The 22,620-nt window shown below is 36.6% G+C and overlaps 1 protein-coding gene across 5 annotated transcripts in view; it reads left to right on the top strand.

The window, feature by feature from the left end:
• Positions 1-21,511, top strand: part of LOC306863932 (protein phosphatase 3 catalytic subunit alpha-like) — a 31,071-nt gene extending 9,560 nt beyond the window's left edge. For 4 of the 5 annotated variants that reach the window (XM_079407531.1, XM_079407532.1, XM_079407534.1 and 1 more), the window contains 11 exons: positions 3,259-3,370; positions 8,121-8,266; positions 10,690-10,829; positions 10,983-11,060; positions 11,161-11,255; positions 11,464-11,589; positions 11,923-12,000; positions 14,023-14,107; positions 14,610-14,707; positions 17,499-17,525; positions 18,978-21,511. In XM_079407531.1, the coding sequence (XP_079263657.1) occupies positions 3,259-3,370; positions 8,121-8,266; positions 10,690-10,829; positions 10,983-11,060; positions 11,161-11,255; positions 11,464-11,589; positions 11,923-12,000; positions 14,023-14,107; positions 14,610-14,707; positions 17,499-17,525; positions 18,978-19,153 (1,161 nt within the window). In that variant the 3' untranslated portion in view covers positions 19,154-21,511. The remainder of the gene's footprint in view (positions 1-3,258; positions 3,371-8,120; positions 8,267-10,689; positions 10,830-10,982; positions 11,061-11,160; positions 11,256-11,463; positions 11,590-11,922; positions 12,001-14,022; positions 14,108-14,609; positions 14,708-17,498; positions 17,526-18,977) is intronic. The other variant, XM_079407533.1, reaches the window with a different exon arrangement.
• Positions 21,512-22,620: the final 1,109 nt, after the last annotated feature.

The raw sequence follows: 22,620 nt of genomic DNA, 5'->3' as shown, positions 1-22,620 counted from the left end.
GTGCTATTCACACAGCCTCTGTTGTACTAGCATGTATTGTGATGATGCAATCAGCATGTCACCTCTGCCTGTAACATCATTGTAAAGCAGCCACAATGATGAAGCAGATGGCATTAAAGGATTATTGATCCCACCGTCCTGCAGGCAAGAGAACGCGCTTCTCAACATCGAATTACATGTAAATAGTTACAGAAATCTTCTGGTCCGGTTTATCAGCTGGCGTCTTTTATATTATTGGCCTTGATGTCTGATGTCACTCTGAAAGGGCCAGCAAGCGCAAGTCCTCAAAAAGCTTAGACCTCTGCACCACGCTTTGGTTGCAAAGTTCAGGGACGGGGGAAATGTCATGGTTAAAAGAAGCGGTGTAAGAGAGCGGACATACAGCTGCTCAATACCATCAAACACAGCTGAGGGTCCGGGGCCACTGGCCACCTGAGACGCATAGTGTGTGTGTGTTTCACAACAAAGGCCACGCTGAGTTCCTACTCCCTCCCTGGACATCACAGACCACAAAGCACTGAACTTCAGTCATCCACCACACCACCTGCTAATGCCCTCTGACTGGGACGCTGCAGTCATCAAACACTTTCGTAGGTTACGCCACCAGACTTTGCCCCACCCTGACACCCAGAGCTGTGTGGAGAACACTTCGTTTTCAGTGTTTGAGGAACAACTGCTGGGCCTCTTTAAAGATAACTGCAACATAAACGCAGAGTATCCTTCCTCAGAGGATGGAGAAAGAATTGTGTATTATGCAGATTAACACAGAAATCCTGTTCACTGTTACGCAGCGGTGTTCTGTGTTCTATATATATTAGTAAAATGTAATTTATTCCTGTGATGCAAAGCAAAATTTCCAGCGTCATTACTACAGTCTCAAATGTCACATGATCCTTCAGTCATTCTAATATTTTGGTTTCTCATGATCAATGTTGAATACAGCTGTGCTGCTCACTATTTTTGTGGAAACATAATACTTTGAATAGAACTTTTGATAGAACAGCATTTATTTGGAATATAAATCTGTTTATCATTATAAATGTCTTTACTCTCACTTTTGAACAATTTAATGCATTATTGCATAAAAGTATTCTTTAAGAAAAAAATCATACACACTGTTGACGTCAATGATTTTTTTCTTACTTTACCAGCCCAACAAAGTATTTTTAGAAATATATTTACCTGGATGTTTTTATAATGTGTTTTTCATTAAATGTTCATTTACTTTAGTGACAAGTGTAAAATAACAGAACTTCATTGTATTGGTCCAGTTGTCATCTTGGAAAAAATATAATAACACAATAATAATTTAAAAAATGTATACGAAAACAATTGCATCCAGTCCACTCTTTTAAAAAATATTGATTTATATGACTTTGAAATGGAAGGACAAGTCAGCCCCAATTCTAACAGTGTGCCGTTTTATACCGCCGCAGAGACAAATGAAGTCAGTCATTAAAGTATTCTATGCATAACGAAAAAGTGCATACCGTATATGCTAGTGTGTTGTACAATGATTTTCATTTCTCAGTGATCTATTCCTTTAATAAAATATCAGGAGTAATGGAGGTATAATCCTCTTAAACACTGAACCTGCTGTGTCGTGGCCTTCCAGCATATTAGTTTGAGCTGAATCAGAATGCTAATGATTGTGTTCAGCAGTATTGTGTTTGTGTAGGCTTGACTGAACATATTTTTCCATTTCTACTTTGATATTTATAGTCTCTTTAACACATGGTCCATACTGACACTTAGGCCCCGTTTACACTGTCAGTTAGATGTGACCCAATTCCGATTTTTTTGATCGGATCTGTTCTATGACAGTGTAAACAGGAAAAAAACGCATGCATTCGGATCTAGCGAGCTCTGATTCAGGCCTCATTCATATGTGGAAATAAATTGGATATGTGCCAATGCGACTGTCATGTAAACAGGCATCGCGTTTTGTACGTCATTAAAACTTGACAATTTGTTACTTCTCCGCGGTTTAAGGACGTTATATGGGACCCATGCTGGCAAAATGAATGTAAATGTGCACGGGCTATTTTGAGCTACAGGCAAAAAAAAGTGTGACATGTCGAATTTGAGTTTTTCACAATTTGTTCATTAAGCCCTCGTTTAGCGATCTCAGTGCTCCAAATAGTAATTAAACATCTAAGAGTATCTTTAATTGTATATTTTCTGAGAGGATTACCTTTTCTCCGCTCGCTTCTCGCGCTGACTGACATCTGAAGAGCGCGCATAACGGCGCACGATCCCGATAAATACACAGAATTACAGTATTTCAGTATTCCCGCAAACATATGTTCTGTCTTAAGTAAACGCTTGGGGAACTGATGGGGAAAAACATCTGATGTGTAACTTTATATGATTCGTGCATTACAGTAGGCCATCTGTCTCAATGTTATCTATCAATAAAAGAAAAGAGGGATCACTCGTAGCACTTCATTGAACTGCTTTTGTAGTTTTAATAATTTATTTGTAATGAATAAACTGAAGTGATTTTTACATTTGATCATTTGTTTTTCATAGGCTATATGAATGCTTTTGTTTAGATGTAAAATGATAAAGGTAATGCATTGTTTCTTTCTAGGCTACTGTTTTTTTTTTTTTTGCATCTGTTCTTATTTATAATAGGAAAGATGAAACAAAAAAACAGCTATATTGTGATTATTAATATAGTAGCCTAATTATTAATAAGAAAAGAACTAGAGGAAAACTTTAATCTTTCTCATAATCAACCTTGCTGAAGCACGTGTGGAGGCGCTAAATGACAACAACGCATGCGGGATGTTTCAGATGGTAATGGCAAGTGTAAACACATGAATCTGATATGGGTCACAATTGAAAGAACATATAGGCAACAAATCGGAATTGAGCATCAAGACCTGCAGTGTAAACGAGGCCTTAGATGTCTTATAATGTGAATTGAATTGTGATGCATATGTTACATTTCAATACACTGTCATTTATCATGTTTTCATAGACGTATCAAGATTAAAATGTCACCAATAGACAAACCTAGTCTGCAGGATGTCTAGTTTAGTGCTTCAAAAACGACTCTGACCACACTGAGAAAAATTTGTTTCGAAGTTTCAGTGACCTGGATTTTCATTATTTGAGCTCTATGAAAGGGTATGCATACACACAAAAAACTGATGTATCGGCGCAATTGTGAGAAACAGAATAGGGTTATATGATAGCATTGCTATTGTGTGTTGTGTTTTTGTGATGTGCTTTTTCTGTTTGCATCTGCAGTGTGTGCTCTTTCTGTGGGCCCTGAAGATCAACCACCCGACCACCCTCTTCCTCCTCAGAGGCAACCACGAGTGTAGGCATCTCACGGAGTACTTCACCTTTAAACAAGAATGTAAGCTCAGCTCTTTAGAACCTCAGAGCGTGTGTGTAAACGTTATCAAGAGAATGAAATGAGATTTTACCACATCCTATCATTCAAGTCGGTCATGGCAATTTTTCCCCATTACCATCGTGGCATCCCGAGAGAGATCGTGTCAGGGGAGTACTGAATGGCGGGCCGCAGGCACAGAGCTCAATCACATCCCTCAGTGCTCGTCAGGGCTCTTCACTCCCCATTTAGATTTACATCAGCCATCAGCCCAGTCATGACAAACGCTGACAGCTAACTGAAACCCGCACATCGAACGGCTGCCTGCTTTGCACCAGCAGCTGATGATCAGCAGACCCACACAGAGGCTGTGCAAAATTGTAACACCCTTCATTCAGCAAGTTATATAAATCCCTCACTGACTTAGGTGTTTATTAAATATTTTGGCTAATGTAACTTTGCTTCCAGCTGTCACTATGTAGTTTTCTCAGCCCTCGTTTTTACAATGACACATTTTACTATGATTAAAGTGTGTTGGTTATTATTATTATTATTATTATTATTATTTAATCATTTAAAAACTTATTTTGGACAGTTTATTTTAAACCTCAGCAATTTATATCATAGCCACTACAATACAAATAATAGCTCACTTCTGGTTGCTTTTTTAGTCTTCAGTTTGCACAATGTTTGGAGGAAAACACTGAGCAAGATTTTGATTTAGTTTTTAAATAAATACATTCACAATCCTAAATTAAATGTTAAAATTCCAAATTGGGTAGGATGTAGAAATTTTAGAAAAAAATATAAATATTTCATATATGTATGTATATGTGCTGTCAATCAATAAAAACAAATGAACTAATTAATCGTACGTTTTTCAGAAATTAATTGCGATTAATCCCACCTAACATTAAAGTTTTTAAATATACTTTTATATTGCAATAATTTCACATTCAGTCTTCAAATTAATGTACAAACATTTTTTATATTAGTTTAATGGCATTTTTTTATGACTGAAGGCCAGTATCACTGATACCAAGTAATACTGATTTTTCCTATAAAAAATATTCCCCTAATATTTAGCCATTGACTATAGCCATTAAACATTACATTATAATTAAGAGCTATCAATTTTTATAATTTATTAGACTTTAAAAATAACTTCTAATTTAAGTGAACTTATAACATTTATTATAATGGTTTTATCTGAAGATTAGGGGTGTGCGATATGACGATTTTTGATCGTGGACGATAAAAATGTCTCCACGATCTGCTTTTTAAGAAATATCGTAGTATCGCGCTACCGCGCACATTGTCAAATACAGTTCTGGCGCCGCCGTCTCTATATACTGTACAAAACGACATACAGCAGTAGAGTTACTCTGACAGGACACTGCACTTATTCGTGATCGCAAAAGTACATTATTTGCATACAAGCCTTGCTGGTTAAATGTTTAATTCGCGCGCTGGTCTGACGTGCGCTTGTTCTGAGCGCATACACCTGAAGCACGCGCACTAAAAAGCCTGTCTAACAGCTCCTGATTACTCAACTAAGTTATATTTTGCGCTAATACTGTCAAAACACACAAGGTTTACATACAGACTCAGTTGGTTATCTCTAAAATGAAAGTAAATAGTTAAGAGAGAAACGGATGCGTGCCTGTATATTAGATGCGTGCAGCTCTTAAAGGGACAGGACACTAAACGTGCTGTCGACTGTCATTAAAGGGATAGTTCACCCTAAAATTAAATTTCTGTCATTATTTACTCAGTGGAAAACCAAACAGTTGCTGGTCCACATTGACTTTGATAGTAGGAAAGAAAAATCCTATGGAAGTCACTGAGGACCAGCAACTGTTTGGTTTTCCACCTTCTTCAAAATAGCATTTATGTTCAGCAGAAGAAAGAAACTCATTCCGGTTTAAAACAACTTTTGAGTAAATGATGATATAAAAATACAACATTGTGACAGAATTGACAGACAGATGACAGAATATTAATTTGTGGGGGAACTATTCATTTAACGTTAACAAAACGCAAAAGAGAAAAATCACTCACTATTCTTGACTGAAAAACTTTAATACAGTTGCTTTAGGAATCAGTCTATCTAGTGTTTTATTTTTATATTTGTTCATTCAATTTCATTGAATGCTCTGCTAAATACACCTATTGTACCTGGAAATAAAGCACTGTTTGTTTTATTTGTATATTATGTGTATTTGTAATGTGTATCTTTGTTCTTATTTTTTAATAAGAAAAATAAAATAATGACAAAGATTTTTTATCTTCGCCCACTTTGGCCTAAATATCTGCCGTGCATCTTTGTCTTTCTAGTTTGGCTGTAATGCTCAGACAACTTGTAAAACCAAAATAGTAAAACTAACAAAGAATCGTGATAAAAATCGTGAATTGTGATATTTCTATAAAAAATCGTGATATGATATTTTTCCCATATCGCCCACCCCTACTGAAGATTGTTTTATTTAGCTAGGCTACCTGTGCCCCTCAGCAGAAATATACAGAAATTGAATAGTTATCAAACACTAAATACAGATAAATACTTACAGCTATTTAAAAGTTATTAATTTCCTTTTCTTTTCTTTTATTCTTGATGAACAGACGTTGCAGAAGCTGTTTATTAGGTTGTTTTTGGCTGCTATTTCTTTAAGAGATGTCGTTGCTGAGCACGTCGTGAATGTGAGACGCATCGTATTTTCTCTCAATTTTCTTCAACTTTTCTGACCCACTTCAGGTCGGACCCATTTCAGTCTCTACTAATGAACTGATGAGTTGAATCCGGCGTGTTAGATGAGGGAGACAGTGCTAGGATGCTCCAGGACAGTTTTGAAAACCATTGTTCTTAATGTAACTCATATATAACATATTACATGCACGCAGCTCAAGGCCGCTTTAATCGCCTTTTTGATAACTGTCCACGACATTGCATGCACGTAGTTTATTTTGCTCTTTGAACTGATGCAGGCTGTAGTGCGCACCGGTTTCCGCGCTTGTTTGACTCGCGCCTGCTGCTGAAGTGAAGCTGACGCGTATCTGAAACGTCTCCGGATTGATGTGATCAAAGACGTTCTGCGACTGAATAAATGCACTTCTTGTCAAGAAACAACTGACAGAAACACCAGTAATGAGTGGGGTGGCCAACCCTAGGCCCCCGCCCCTGCGTTAACGGTGCTAAATAATTTTAACGTGTAAACTGAAAAAATTAATCTCCTGCGTTAACGCGCTAATTTTGACAGCACTAATATATATCTAAATATGCGTGTGTATATATGTGTGTGTATATATATATATATATATATATATATATATATATATATATATATATATATATATATATATATATATGTATATGTATATGTATATATATATATATATATATGTGTGTGTGTGTGTGTATATGTGTATGATATATATATAATTTTTTTTTTTTTACTTACGTTTTTTACATTTAGATTGTGTAATTAGATTTTTTTTTTTTTTTTTTTAATTTACAAATATAAATTAAAAAAATATATAAAATTGTTTATATATATATATAATTTTAACGTGTAAACTGAAAAAATTTATCTCCTGCGTTAACGCGCTAATTTTGACAGCACTAATATATATCTAGATATGCGTGTGTGTATGTGTATATAATATATACACATGTATATGTATGTGTGTGTGTATATATATATATATATATATATATATATATATATATATATATATATATATATATATATATATATATATATATATATATATACACATACATGCATACATGCATACATACATATATATATATATATATATATATATATATATATATATATATATATATATATATATATATATATATATATATATATATATATGCATGCATGCACACACGCACAGACATATACAGCCCATGACAAAGTAGAATATTGTCATTTTTAATTAATATATACATTTATTTATTTAGTCTGTGCAATACATTACAGAAAATAAGGTTTGGCTTTTTAATGTAATTAATCAAATACAGTTTGATCAATTCTCAAACTAATCGCTAGTTGCAGACATGCTAACCAACAAAACTTTGACCTTCGATTTCATGTCAACAAAACAAACTTCAAATGGATCTGAGGTTCTGCACCAAAAACTCTCCAATGAAAATTCCCTAATTTAGCCAATCAGGAACCACCCAGTGGACAATGGCATTCCTGTTTGAATCAGCAGAATCTTGGCTGTTAATGCGTTCATTCAGCCTAGTTCGAAGCTGGCTGTTTCTCTGTCCAGCTAATCAAAGGGCCTTTTGATAATGATGTGCTATTTCACCACTTGTTGGCTCATTGCAGTGTTGTTCTTTGCTCATCACGAGGCAGCCTGTTTCTCATCTGTCAGTGCCGCTGTTTACAATACGCTGCATGGCTGGCCCGTTCTAAAATGTCAGTATTTAACGGCGGTATGCGGCCCTTGTTTCACGTGTAATCTGTCTCTGGCCTCAGCCTCCTTTAATCAGCCTCCCGCCGCGCTGCTTTCCTCAGTTCATCTCAATTAGCTCAGGGGTCTGCTGCAACATCACCTAACAAGGCATGCGACATCCTCCTCCTCCTCCATCTATTCCTCCAGCCTTGGAAAGTTGGCAAGCCCCGATCTGCCCTCACCCACCCAGCATTACTGTGATATGTCAAACGGACGGTGTGACAGCCTTGGCTTGAAAAGCTCATTCACTCTGCTTGCGCCTGTTCGGAGATACATGGGTGTTTTTGTGGTTCTCTCATCGCAGGCAAGATTAAGTACTCGGAGCGCGTGTATGACGCCTGCATGGAGGCCTTTGACTGCCTTCCCCTGGCCGCTCTGCTCAACCAGCAGTTCCTGTGCGTTCATGGAGGCCTGTCCCCCGAGATCACCTGCCTCGACGACATCCGGAAAGTAAGAAAAATGTGGGGCTGTTGTATTGTGCACGATACTCATGGTAGGGACAGTATTGGAAGGTGCTGAATTTGTTATGAAGGTGATGCTTGTTTCGCTGTTGTGATGATTCTTTAAAGGGGTTGAATTTAGACATGCAACTTCTCGGAGGGAGTTGTACTGCTGAAGCACAGCAAGATGTCAACATGTTGAAACCCTCTCTGAGAAGTTACATCTTTAAACTGATCACCTTTTAAAGCACTGCTGCTAAGAATATTCAAGCTTAAAAAAAAGACAAGTATGAAATCTAAACTCGCTAGCCTACCTCAGCATTCAAAATGATCAGTTGTTTAGACAATTAGCAACCATCCTGACCTATTCCTATTTATTATTATTATTATTATTAATAATAATAATAATTTATTTTCTAAGCATTTAAACACTTTAGTATAAATGATTTATGTAAATACTTTTTTATATATATAAATGGCAGTAAAAATAATAAGACACTTTTAATATGTAATTTTTATTAAATTTCAAATAGTTACTTTTGTATTATTATTATTATTATTATTATTATTATTATTATATAACTACAACAAAATAGATGGTTAAGATGGTTGCCTTATTTTGAGTCAACTAAATTATTTTATTATAAATTGTTTCCTCATTATTATAATTATTATTATTATTATATGTAATAAATATTAAAACACTTCTGTTTATAATTTCAATAATAATATATAATAGTGACATATTGCAATAACAATAAGACACTTCAATTTTTGAATGATCAGAATCAGAAAGAGCTTTTATTGCCAAGTATGCTTGCGCATACAAGGAATTTGTTTTAGTGTCATACGCTTCCAGTTCACAGAGACAACAACGACACACAAGACAATAAAAAAAGATGAGAATAAAAAAATTACATATGTAAATATAAATAAACAAAATATTGAAAAAGAAAAAAATAATTGAAACATAAATGATTGTATTGCATTGTATTGTGTTATGCAATAGATGATAGAATGGGATAGAATAAAAGGAGATACAGGGATGTACAAGGATGGAGGTGGTAGCAAATACATATAAGGTTATTGCACATTGTTATTGCATAATGGGGGGGCATTAAAATTGTTACATTATTTTTACTATACTATACACTCTAAAAAAAATGGTGCTATATAGCTATTAAAAGTGGTTCTTGGCTCGTAATCATAGGGGAACCACTTTTGGTGCTGTATAGCACTATATCTTTAAAGGTCACCTTTGTCAAATGGTGCTATGTAGAACCATAAGAGGTGCCATATTGCATTTCTTCAACAAAAATAATGCTAAACAGCACCAACAGTGGTTCTTTGGCTCATAAAAAAACTTTAAAGGGGCTTAACGGGTTCTTTGTACGGCAGTGGCGCTATATAGCACCTTAATCACCCCAAAGAACCACTGAAGCACCAAGATTTGGTGCTATACAGCACCAAAAGTGGTTCCCCTATGATTACGAGCCAAAGAACCACTTTTAGTGCTATATAGCACCTTTTTTTGTGTGTGTATAATATACTACTTTTACTCTAATTGTTATATCACATGTTTTTATCATAATAATCATGCTAAACTAAAATGTATTTTAGAAGGTTTAAATCAAATCAACCCTCCCGACTCTTATTTTATTTGTAGTAATATAATAATAATTACAGTTGTGGCCTAATGGTTAGAGAGTCGGACTTGTAACCCGAAGGTTGTGGGTTTGAGTCTCAGGTCCGGTAGGGATTGTAGGTGGGGGGAGTGAATGTCCAGCGCTCTCTCCACCTTCAATATCACAACTGAGGTACCCTTGAGCAAGGCACCGAACCCCCAACTGCTCCCCCGGCGCCGCAGCATTGGCTGCCCACTGCTCCGGGTGTGTGCTCACAATGTGTGTGTTTGTTCACTTCTCACTGCAGTGTGTGTGCACTTGGATGGGTTAAATGCAGAGCACAAATTCCAAGTATGGGACACCATACTTGGCTGCATGCCACGTCCTTTTCTTTCCTTTTGTTTCCTTAATAGTAATAATATACATTTTTGTTTTAAATGTCATTATTTTGGGATATTAATAATTATTGTCATAAATACTAATAATTATAATAATAATTTGTCTTCTAAAAAGAATTAGAGATGTGTAAGCACATATTTAGTTAAAACACTTTTCGGTCTATTTGTTTACAGACCATAAAATGATTATATTTGGTTAGTTTTTTTTCCCCTTAATATGTGCTTTGATAAGATGGTTTGCTTAATGTTTTCAGTAATCACTTAATGTCATAAATGTCATTGATTTGTACATTTTAAGCAAATGCAAATGGATTGAATGTTTTGTTGCAGTGATTGATAAGATGGTGCTGCAGAACAGAAATGCTGGGTTTTTGAGATCTGATTGTTTGTTTTGAACTGTTGTGCTGCAGTTAGACAGGTTTAAAGAGCCTCCAGCTTTCGGGCCGATGTGCGACCTGCTGTGGTCTGACCCTGGCGAGGACTACGGAAGCGAAAAGAGCTCGGAGCACTTTTGTCACAACAGTGTGAGAGGATGTTCCTATTTTTACAGGTACTCCAGCTGACAGTCTGCCCACATGCACATTTGTTTGATAGCTGCCTACACAGTCCCCGTTCACAGTCGCACCTCTCAATGTTAGTCATGCCGTTCTGACTGATGGACTGCTGGAATCGCTAATTACACCTCTCTCTCCGTCTCTAACAGTTACCCTGCAGTATGTGACTTTCTGATGAATAATAACTTGTTGTCAGTTATAAGAGCGCATGAAGCCCAAGATGCAGGGTGAGTACACTGCACACTACACTCATAAACCAGACTGCTCAGAACTGAATGTAAACAGCTCTTACTGACAATGTCTGTCCGATTTCACTGACCCCCTTAGGTATCGAATGTACAGAAAAAGTCAGACGACAGGCTTCCCCTCTTTAATCACAATCTTCTCTGCACCAAACTACTTAGATGTGTATAACAATAAAGGTAAGAGCTCTTAAGACAGTTTAGAGCCAGTACCATTGTGCTGAACGGTTTAATTTTTGCCCTTATGCAATAAATTCATGCAGTCCAGATATACATAGCTCATTTTTATTTTTTTATTTTTTTTTATTTTATTTAATTTTTAATTTTTAATTTTTTATTTTATTTTTAACTTTTTTTTTTTTTTTCCTTTTTTTTTTAACCCCTCAAGCTGCTGTGTTGAAATACGAGAACAACGTCATGAACATCCGGCAGTTCAATTGCTCTCCTCACCCGTACTGGCTGCCCAACTTCATGGATGTGTTCACGTGGTCACTGCCCTTTGTTGGGGAAAAAGGTAAAGAGCAAATGAAAATGGCGTAGTTTTTTTTTTTTTTTTTTTTTTAATATTGATTTTGACATCAGAAGTCCATTTGCAAAATTATGGGATGTGGTTTTAGAAATTAATTTTACTGTGCATCAGGTCTGATGGTTATTGATCCTCAAGGAAACATTCAGACAAATTGTCTAGATGGAGTAACCAAATGGATATCTGTACATAATGATCATATGTTGAACACTATGAAGCATGTGATTTAGATGGTTTTAAAGCCTAAGCATGTCATTAATAATAGAATATGGTTTTTGAAAAGTGTTATGTTAAAGTTGGTCTTCTCTCATTTGCTCTCAGTAACAGAGATGCTGGTCAACGTGTTAAGCATCTGCTCAGATGATGAGCTCATGTCAGAGGGAGACGACACATGTGAAGGTATGAATTTAGAGTTGTTTTTCTGAACTTCCTGAGCTTCCTCTCGTGGATGGGTTTTGTGTTTGGTGCTTTTGTTGCATTGTAGCTTTTTGTAAACCCCAAATAAATTCATTTGAGCCCCACTGTGGTCTTATAGAGGTTGAGGATATAAGCAAAAATGTACACTACCTTTCAAAATTTCGGGGTTGGTAAGAAGTCTCTTGTTTACCAAGGCTGTGTTTATATAGAAAAATTTTTTGGGAGTTTCTGTAATATTGTGAAATATCATTAGAGTTACAATAACAGGTAATCTATTTGAAAAATTCTAATTTGATGAAAGGAAAGTTCACATGAGCAGTATTTACTTTATTTTTTTGTTTTTAGTTTTTAAGTCTTTACTGTCAAATTAATGCATCCTTTCTGAGGAAGTATTATTTTTTTTCAAAATGACAAAATTGAATCGTAGTGTATTTCACAAAAATAAATGGTATACTGTTTACCACCTTGAAACCGTTTTTATCACACTTTATTTTAAGGTTCAACTTCTTGCTATTAACAAACCATTAATTATGAATTTTGCCTCAAACAACTCCTAATTTGCTGCTTATTAATAGTCAGTAAGTTGGTTAAGTTTAGGTATTGAGTAGGATTAGGGATGTAGAATATGGTCATGCAGAACATGTGCTTTATACACTCACCTAAAGGATTATTAGGAACACCTGTTCAATTTCTCATTAATGCAATTATCTAATCAACCAATCACATGGCAGTTGTTTCAATGCATTTAGGGGTGTGGTCCTGGTCAAGACAATCTCCTGAACTCCAAACTGAATGTCAGAATGGGAAAGAAAGGTGATTTATGCAATTTTGAGCGTGGCATGGTTGTTGGTGCCAGACGGGCCGGTCTGAGTATTTCACAATCTGCTCAGTTACTGGGATTTTCACGCACAACCATTTCTAGGGTTTACAAAGAATGGTGTGAAAAGGGAAAAACATCCAGTATGCGGCAGTCCTGTGGGCGAAAATGCCTTGTTGATGCTAGAGGTCAGAGGAGAATGGGCCGAATGTAAAAAGTCTCCTCTGTTAACATCATCACTTAAATGTCTCCTTTCTTAAATTTCTTTTGTCTTCTCAACATGGATTTCAGCTCTGTTAAATATACCAGCATGCCCCTTTTCTCATCAAATAATAGTTCTCTGATTAGTGTGTATTAGTCCTCAGCGCATAACCCATATATTTCTATTTAGGACACTATATTCTTGTGTGCAAGTTGCTTTAAATACGAACTCAGCAGTAATTGTGTGATTTAAATGGGCTTCCTGCTCTATTGTTTCATCTGTTTTATGAAGATATAAAGCTGCAGAGAAAGGAAATACACAAACAGTGCGTTTTATACTTCACGAATGCCTTCAAAGCATGTTCTTTTTGCTGTCTGTTATCAGTGAATCAAATATATTGCTAACCTTCTACCCAGACATGCATTGCTATTAGCGGCTTACCTAAACTGAGACAACCTTTGTCTACATTCAGTCACTTCAGTAATTTAAAATGAATTACTGCTCTTAACACAAGAGCCATGAAGTACAGTGATGCCTCTTCTGCTGTAATGAAACCAGATGAACCCTTTCTGAACGCCCACATCTGAGGAGCTGTCATGAAGGAATACAGTGTCCCATTTACTGTTCTTGATGCCCATTTGATTTGTCCTTCTTTTTTTTTTGAATGGTGCATAATTTTAACTTGGCCTGACACACTTCCTCTGTGTGTCTGTGAGCCTTTGAGTTTTGAAATGGGGTTTATTTATTCCTTATGGGAGTTCAGGATGTAATAGCTCATTTGATCTAGAGTACGTTTGACTCCTGCCATCAGATAGGACTAGTGTGCAGATAAGGATGTTGAGTAAAGTAGTTCATAAAATGTGCAAGGTTTCAAGTTGACAGATATACTGCAAAATTATTCCCATCAATAAAACTAGACCCTAACATTCCCTCACTCTGTTTTTCTTTTTCTCTGTCCCTCCCCATGTGTGCATGTTTGTGGCAGGTGGTACCCCGGCAGTCCGCAAAGAGGTGATCCGAAATAAGATTCGTGCCATTGGCAAGATGGCCAGAGTTTTCTCTGTTCTTAGGTGAATATACACACTTAACGAACAAATCCCTCATGGCCAAGGATTTCACACACACACACGCACACTCTGTTCTGCACATCAGAGATGTGGCCTTATTCTTTAAAAGCATAAGCAACAGTATTTGATGCAAGTAGTATCAAAGAGAGGTTTATAAAATATGAATAATACATATAGGTAGATCTATCTGTCTTTCTGCCTGTATCCATCTCATACATTTTCTTTTTTTATAATGTGTAAATATAATACATATGGTACATATGTATTTATAATATATTTGAAAAATTTAAGGTCAATAAGTCTCCTTAAAATATCAGATAATTTGACTTTGACAACATATAAAGATTTTCCATGGACACATTTCGTTGTCATTATTTGTTTGACATAAATGCAGTCAACTTAAAACATGATGCTTTCATGGAAATATTCATCTGGACACTTTTATTTGAAGCTAAACCGTAGCTGATTTTGTATCCCTTAACTGTGTGTGTGGGTGTGTTTCCAGAGAGGAGAATGAGAGCGTGTTGCAGCTAAAGGGCTTGACCCCCACTGGGACGTTGCCCGTGGGTGTGCTATCAGGAGGCAGACAGACCCTACAGAGTGGTAAGTCTCGCTCCCGGCATCATTGAGCTGTCTCTGCGGTACTGTGGAGGCCGATACCTGCTCTCCACCGACCCCCTGCTACTGTTACACTTTCTTTCTCCGTCTCCTCTCTCTCTCTCTCTCTGTCTCTCTGTCTGTCTCTCTCTCTCTCTCTCTCTCTCTCTCTCTCTCTCTCTCTCTCTCTCTCTCTCTCTCTCTCTCTCTCTCTCTCTCTCTCTCTCTCTCTCTCTCTCTCTCTCTCTCTCTGTTTCTGTCACCACCTTGCCCAGCAGCTCTGCCTCTCTCACGGTGCAGCACACCAATCATCAACTCGATCGAACAGTGATATTGTTTAAAAAGGGGGGAGATTTTACAAGGGTTTGGTCATGAAAGGGGATTTCAGTCAACACGCTTCAGACTTCCTGTCCTGACAGGGACCTGAAAAACTTCCGAGCGCTGCTGAGATCGTAGCGAGTGCCAAGGAGCTGCTGCCGGGTGATGCTTTCACAGTGAGAGGGGCTCCTGTGAGCTTATGACTATGACGCAATATGACCCAATTTAGCCAGCGCCTGTCGGTGTGCCATGCTTCCTCTCCCTGCCTTCAATGTAAAAACTCATCAGCCTGCTGCCCTCCTACTAACAACCATATTAACATGGTCAGGTTTGTTTTTGATGAAAGCAGGTGCTCTTCAATTTGGTATGATTCTGAATGTTTCATAATATACAATAACATACTGTACATACTAGGGGTTGGGGATTTTAACAAACCTCTAACCCTAAAGGTGCAGTCATATTAGCGAAATTTCAGCAAAAAAGGCCCATGTTTTGTTGTCAAAAGTGTAGCAATGTTTGAAGTACTGCACAGAAGTCACTTTTAAACCATGCAGCTTTCTGTAGGTCAGCATGTAATAAAATTGTAATGCAAAAAACTGTAATACAATACTTGTTGAAAGAGCTCTCAAAATTGTGTTATTATTTTTCAGAGTGGACGGGCTTAAATGGTTAGTTAACCCAAAAATGAAAATTCTGATTCTTTCTGACCCTGTATAGACAGCAGCGCAACTGACATGTTCAAGGCCCAGAAAGGTAGTAAGGACGTTGTTAAAATAGTCCATGTGACATCATTGGTTCAACCGTAATTTTATGAAGCTACGAGAATAGTTTTTGGGTGCAAAGAAAACACAAATAACTTTATTAAAAGATTTCTTCTCTTCCGTGTCAGTCTTCAACGCACATTTACGAGAGTATCGCAACACATGCATGTGGGTCTGCTGACGCAGGTGCCAGCGTTCTGATGTAGAATTTCCATCTCTCTTTGTTAATTGTCTGTATATTATGGTTCCGATAAGTAAGGCTAGGCAAACATTTGCTAGTCATCCTCTCTGTTGAAATCTGCAGACATGTTTACGAAGACTGTTTTATGTACAGCGTGCGTTTTCTTTGATGCACATTCACTAGAGTATCACTATGCAAAGACTGACACGGAAGAGATGAAATTGTTGATTAAAATCATTCTACAGGCGTAAAGTATTTTTTTAGAACCACTGATGCCACATGGACAATTTTAATGATGTCCTTACTCCCTTTCTGTGCTTTGAACGAGGTAGTTGCATTGCTATCTGTGCAGGTTCAGAAAGCTCTTGGATTTCATCAAAAATATCTTCACTAGTGTTCTGAAGATTAGCGACGGTCTTTTTCATTTGTTGGTGAACTAACCCTTCAAGGTTTTCAAGTTATATCTATAGTGTTTTTTTTGTTTTTTACTTTAGCCAGGATAAAGTCAACCAGAACATTCTAGTAACTGCATAGCAATGTGCAAAATTTATGGGCGTGTGGGATCATGAAATGACGCAAGCTAGGCTTGCTCTTTTGCTCATGAGCACAATAGCTAAACGTGTCTGAGTATTATACTCCTAGATCACTGTTCTGACACACTCACAGTTTTTTGAGCAGCGAATCTGCATATCAGAATGATTTCTGAAGGATCATAAGACACTGGAGTAATGATGCTGGAAATCCAGCTGTGCATCGCAGGAATAAATTGCATTTTAAAATACATTCAAATAGAAAACAGTTACTTTAGGTTGTAATATTTCACAATATTACTGTTTACTGCCTTGAACATAAGTGACTTTAAAATTTATTAATGGAAAATGCACTTCCAAGGGAATTTTCATACTTGGAGGACTATGGCATTACATTTTTGGAAAGCCCAGCTGTTTAGGTCGTTTGTCAAGGCACAGTGAACTACAACGCGGTCTTATGACTTTAATGCGCTGCTGGTTCACTGGGGGAGGGGATGTAAATAAAAGGACTCCTCAGTAGCTGAAAAAAAAAAAAAAAAAACCACGACACATCGCTCAAAGCTGTCTTGCCTCTCATCTTCCTGTGAATACCACAAATAAACTGTCATCACGCATACACAGTACATTGCATGGAGTTTTTTATGGCGAAAGCCTTTCCTTGTTTGGCTATTGTATACCTTCAGCTTTTGACATAGACCTAGTCTATTTTTAGACTTGTTCAGAAGGCGCTGCATCTCAGATTCAAAAGCACGGGTTCTCAAAAACAAACCTGACCAGGAAAAAACGAGTCTTGAAATCTGTTTATGTTCTGGATGAAGCAACTAAACTAACTTCTCAGGTTTCTTCCTGTGTGGCATGTGAAGCATTCGGGCTGGTGTTGGGAGGGGAAGATGAATGAATGGGAAACGGGGAGGGGGTTTGAATGGACTTGTGATTGCATTGATAACTTGACTCACTTTCTTTCCCCGTTCATTTTGGGCATGGCACTACTACTCATGCTTACACAGCCACCGTAGAAGCAGAGGAAGCACGAGGTATGCAAGACATCTGTGAAAACTTCTCAGTGTTGTCTGTCTGTTACCCTCCCTCTTGGATTAACTGTCTGTGCTTCGTTTGAATTTCGTCCCTTTGTAGTTGCCAATGTCATTTAGTATTTATTTGTGTGCATGTGCATTTATTTGTCACATGCTTGTTACGTTTAAAGCTAGCAGTTTTGGTTGATTTGCACGTTGAGATGTTTCTTTGTTCAGTTTGCATTGAAAGTGAAGTGAGATTTTTGCTCCACTAAACGAATTAAAATACAACCTGCAACATTTGCAAAACATTTAGCATAATCTTTATAACAAGGAACTTGTGTTAAAGTAATTAATTTTAAAATGATAGTTGACCAACATATGAAATTCAACGACCCTCATCAAGCATGACTTTCTTCTGTGGAGCATCAAAAATAGTTTATTTGCAAAAGCAGATAACTCTTAAAAACAACTTTTTTTTTATTTATTTTTTATTTTCAAAAATCATGTTTTTGTGTTTTGTGTTAGTTAGCTGTATTTTTAAGCTATTTTTTTAACCAAATCAAAATAACCCAACTGCAGTTTGACTGAGATTAATTGGAATGCACAATGAAAAAACATGATTTTTGAAAAATGTTGAAAACGGAGTTATCTGTTTTTGCAAATGAAGTCTTAATTTTTAAAGACATCTTTTAAAAAAAAAAAAAAACCTTTTGGACTCCACTGACTTGCATTGTATGGACAAAAATAGTTCTTTTAAAATAACTTTTGTGTTCCACATGAGAAAGTCAGTTGTACAGATTTGAAACGAGACGAGGGTGAGTAAATGATGACATTATTTTCATTTTTGAACTATTCTTTGTAATGCTTGATAAACTGGTAGATTTGGCTTTTGAAAGAAGGCTGTTTCAGAAAGTCTCACAATCATGAATGCTTCAGACACAGCTATTTAAAGTGGGGAAGCCAGAGGCAGGGTATGAGCAGACCTCAGCATGAGACTGAATCTTTGTTTTTATCAGTTTCACTTCCTGACCAAAAAGCACACAAATAAACTCCGATCTAGGCCTGTTTTCGCCTTTAATGTCAGGCTTGATGTGGGTACATCAGCGTTTCTGGTTAATGTTATCTAAACTAATCAAGCTTTACTGTGCTTCTCTTTTTCTTATTGCAACTGGTTGATTGGCTGACTGGCATATTTAGCTGTATTTCATTAATCTTTCTCTTTGGGGAAGAACAGCCCTCTGTAGTCATGCTACTTTTAGTGACTGAAAATGTTCGTATCTAATAAGGTAATGTTGGGATGTAGGACTGCTTGGTTTTTTATTTTTTTTTATTTTTTTTTTATTAAGCTCCAATATCAGTTTGACTCTATAATAAAAATAAAGTACACCAATAACACCCAAAACAAAACCGAACATTGCTGTCACTCCATAAGCATTAGCGTTAACTAACGTCCTGCTTCCATACTTTCAGCTATCCAAGGCTTCAACCCTCAACACAAGATCCAAAGCTTTGAGGAAGCACGTGGACTGGACCGGATAAATGAGCGAATGCCTCCACGCAAGGACAGCATGCAGCCAGACTGCACTGCCAACTCTATCAACGCAGCCAATTCCCCCGACAAGAATGGCACCAACGCACAGGCGTAGTAACCCAGCAGCTACCTAGCGCTCGCCCTCATCTTTTCTTTTCTGCCTCTCATATTTTTTTTTCTGTCTCTCCCTCTGTTTTCCACTCATTCTCTCTCTTTTTGGTAGAGCTGATGCCCCCTACATGCAAAACTCTCCAGGACCATTTCGGGGAGAATCGCACAATACCATGAAGAGGGCATAATGAAAAACAAACCATGGTTCTTATTTATTTATTGATATAGATAAGAAATTTAAGATCTGTAATGGTAGGAAAATTGAGATGAGTGAATACGTACAGGATGAATATTAAATGTGTATATAAAATACAGAATATATATATAGACATAGCATTGGGGTGGTGTAAGGGCATCTTAAATTCAGTAGTAAAAAAAAAATAAATAAATTTTGTAAATTTAGGTTTATAAATTAGGTTTATTTCTGACTTTTTTCTTTTCTTTTTTTAACAACGAAGACTTGCTCAGCAGAATTTCTTATCGTCGTTTGTGCGCTTGGCAAAATAATTCTTGGCCCAACATAATTATATAAAATACTTATTTGTGAATAATACCCAAAGCGAGTATGATAATTGTTGACAAAACAAAAAAAGTTTTGGTATTGAAACAATGTGGAAAAAAAAAACCTTCATAATGCCAATAGCTAAGATGAGTGCATTAATAACAAGTGTTGGCACGTTTATATGTACATGTACATTTTCAAGTGTTCCCTCAACCAAATGTAATGTTTACTTTGTTTCATTTGTTTTAATTTTTTAGTTTTTTTTCCCTGTTCATAACTCAAACTACACCAATTTGTAATCAAAAAGCAAAAACCATCCCAGAAGTTTCTCAAGATGATTGGAGGAGCGATTGTCTGCATGTTTTTGTTTACTTTCAACCCTCCATTGTAGTCACTCGCGCTTTTATAGGCCTCTGCCATACTTTCGCACACTTTTACACCTTTCAACGTTTCGCTAATACCACAGTGGATAAAGTCACGATAGAACTGCCATGATTTTATGCAGATTTTTTGTTTTTGCCATCCAGCTTTAGCAGTTGAACGAATCCTATGATGTGTGTGTTAAATGTGATTGGATGAGGTGGACGTTAAACATCTCAGAAAATGAGCATACATGCCTTACATCCTGCATCTCATCTCGGCTAAAGTAAATTAGTTAAACCGTTTTTTCTATAGCCTTTATTTTCCGTTTTACAAAACAATTGTAGCCCACCAGATGAACATTTTAAACTTTAAAAACCCATTTAATTGTTTTTCAATTTATCTAATTAATGTACCTATAATAGTTTGCATAAGCAAACTTCTTTTAAGTATCGCTAGTATTTCTATAGCTGAGCTGTGCGCTCTTCTAAACGCCTGTATTGTCTAGAGTGGACCATTTTCCACGTATATGATTGACTGAAGCCTCCATCTTTGCTTTTACCTGAAGCAAAGTTATTTTGATTGCTTTTACTGTACTGTGTGTTTTTGACAATTAAGGACAGGATTTGCAAGAACTGTTTACCAAATAGTTTTTTTTTTTTTTTTTTTTCTTTTTCTATACTGTACCATTATCGTTGCATAATAATCCGGCGACTGGAGATTGCGCTGCGCAAAGAATCAAACTTCCTGTACGATAGACATTTGAGGTCATGTGCCATGCTAATAAATATAGCAAAATTTCTGTGCGCAGGCATCGAGACTGTCGCTCACACGTGTATTTTCCATTTTATTTAACGCCGCAAGCAGTTCAGGGTCTGTATGTCTTGCGCAATCTTAAAATGAGACTCGGTGAGGGTAAACCTGCATGTTATCATTACTGTATTTAAAAGTAACTCTCATCCAAAGAAAAATCAGTGTTTTAAAGTAATATATGGCTTTATCATTGACAAAAAACAACTGCTGATTGTATATGATCGTTGCCTCTTCATTTGCTTGAGAAGAGACGAGCGCTCAATCGGTGATGTAGACTCTGTAAAGAAGAAAAAAACGCCTCGGTTAAGTTAACGCTTTACTTTTTGCGATATAAAACACCTGAGAGGAGGCCTACGACCTTAAACAGGTACCAAAAGTTGATGAGTAGATAATCATGACCACCTTTTCGTGTCCTCTTTTAAAGTGTTTGTCTTTTCAAGTCTTTGTTTTATGTAATGAGCCTCTGCAAACTATTGTTTTGTTTAGTTTCCTTCATGTTTAATTTAAAAGGGGATGTGTGTGAGAGTTGGGGGTTTCAGGTGGGAGGGTGGGTTTTGTTTGATATCGGAGAGGAATGGGGGCGTTTAGACCACTGACCCCGTTTTAGGAGGGCTTCTGTTACAAATTCCAAACATATCTTGCAGAATCTACAAAAAAAAAAAAAAAAAAAGTTTGACATTGTCCATTAAAAAAGAAAAAAATGAAAGTAAAATTAAATATAAAAAATATGGGGGAAAAAAAACTGGTGTTGTTTCTTTATTTCTTTGTCCTTTTTGATTTGTGTGTTTTTGGGAAATTGGCCCGTTTCCAGATTCTTCACACACTATATTGCATCTGCTTTTAGCGTTTGAGTGGCTGATTGATGGCAGACTTGTGTTTTGTGAGACCGGCTGTGTCATTTTCTCTTCTTTATCCGTGTCTGTGCTCGTCAAGGTTTCCTATGATTACGACGTTCACATTTTGAACATTCTGTGCTTGAAGGACGGCTAGTGTATTGTTACCTGTCTGAACACAGCCCACACATGCACATGCCAAGCGAGGCTGAGATTAAATGATATTTGTGCTTGAGATGAAGAATGCACAGTAAGACAGTGATATCTAAAACTATTCAAAATTAAATAAAAATATTAAATGACAAAGTTAAACTTGCATTTCAAATGATGCATTAGTGTCTAATTGATAGTGAATATGTATATATAAACCCTAGTTATTTCATTTTTGTGTTACCTCCACGTAATCTCATTAAATGTGGAATGTTTGTCCTTAACACGAGGTCATCATCTGAAAAGCTCAGTTTCAAGGCCGAAGGTCTTGTTGAATGGTGTTTTAGACTATTTTTTTTTTTCAACTTCACAAACACTCATGTGAAGGATGCAGCTGAATACAAAATAAAATCACACTTCTGCTGTATTGAAAGGCCTTGAAATGAAGCACGCCCTCAAAATAACATTTGTTGCACCACAGAATATTTCACAGGCGCCCATTTAATGCAATTATAAAGCCTGCTCTTTCCCAACCAGCCTAAAATGCTAAAAGGATGAACGTCAGTTTCTCACTAGCCATCAGCACATAGTGTGGAACATGCATTGAAAGTCCTGCGGGAAAACAAACCACTAACCTCATTTTAAAAATCGGTTTATTAAGTGGACATCTAGTTGTTACTTCTAACCGCTCAACGTTATGATTGCAATTATGCACAAGTGCTTAATTAGTATGTTAAACATAAGCTCTTTTCGTGTGAGGGTGAAAACTAACACAATCGAATATGATAATGTGTCGTTTAAATGTACTTTAGA

Source organism: Barbus barbus, assembly GCF_936440315.1.
Source record: "Barbus barbus genome assembly, chromosome: 45".
Classification (NCBI taxonomy): domain Eukaryota; kingdom Metazoa; phylum Chordata; class Actinopteri; order Cypriniformes; family Cyprinidae; genus Barbus; species Barbus barbus.
The sequence above is the reverse complement of the archived record's forward strand: the minus strand, read 5'-3'. Positions and strand labels throughout refer to the sequence as shown.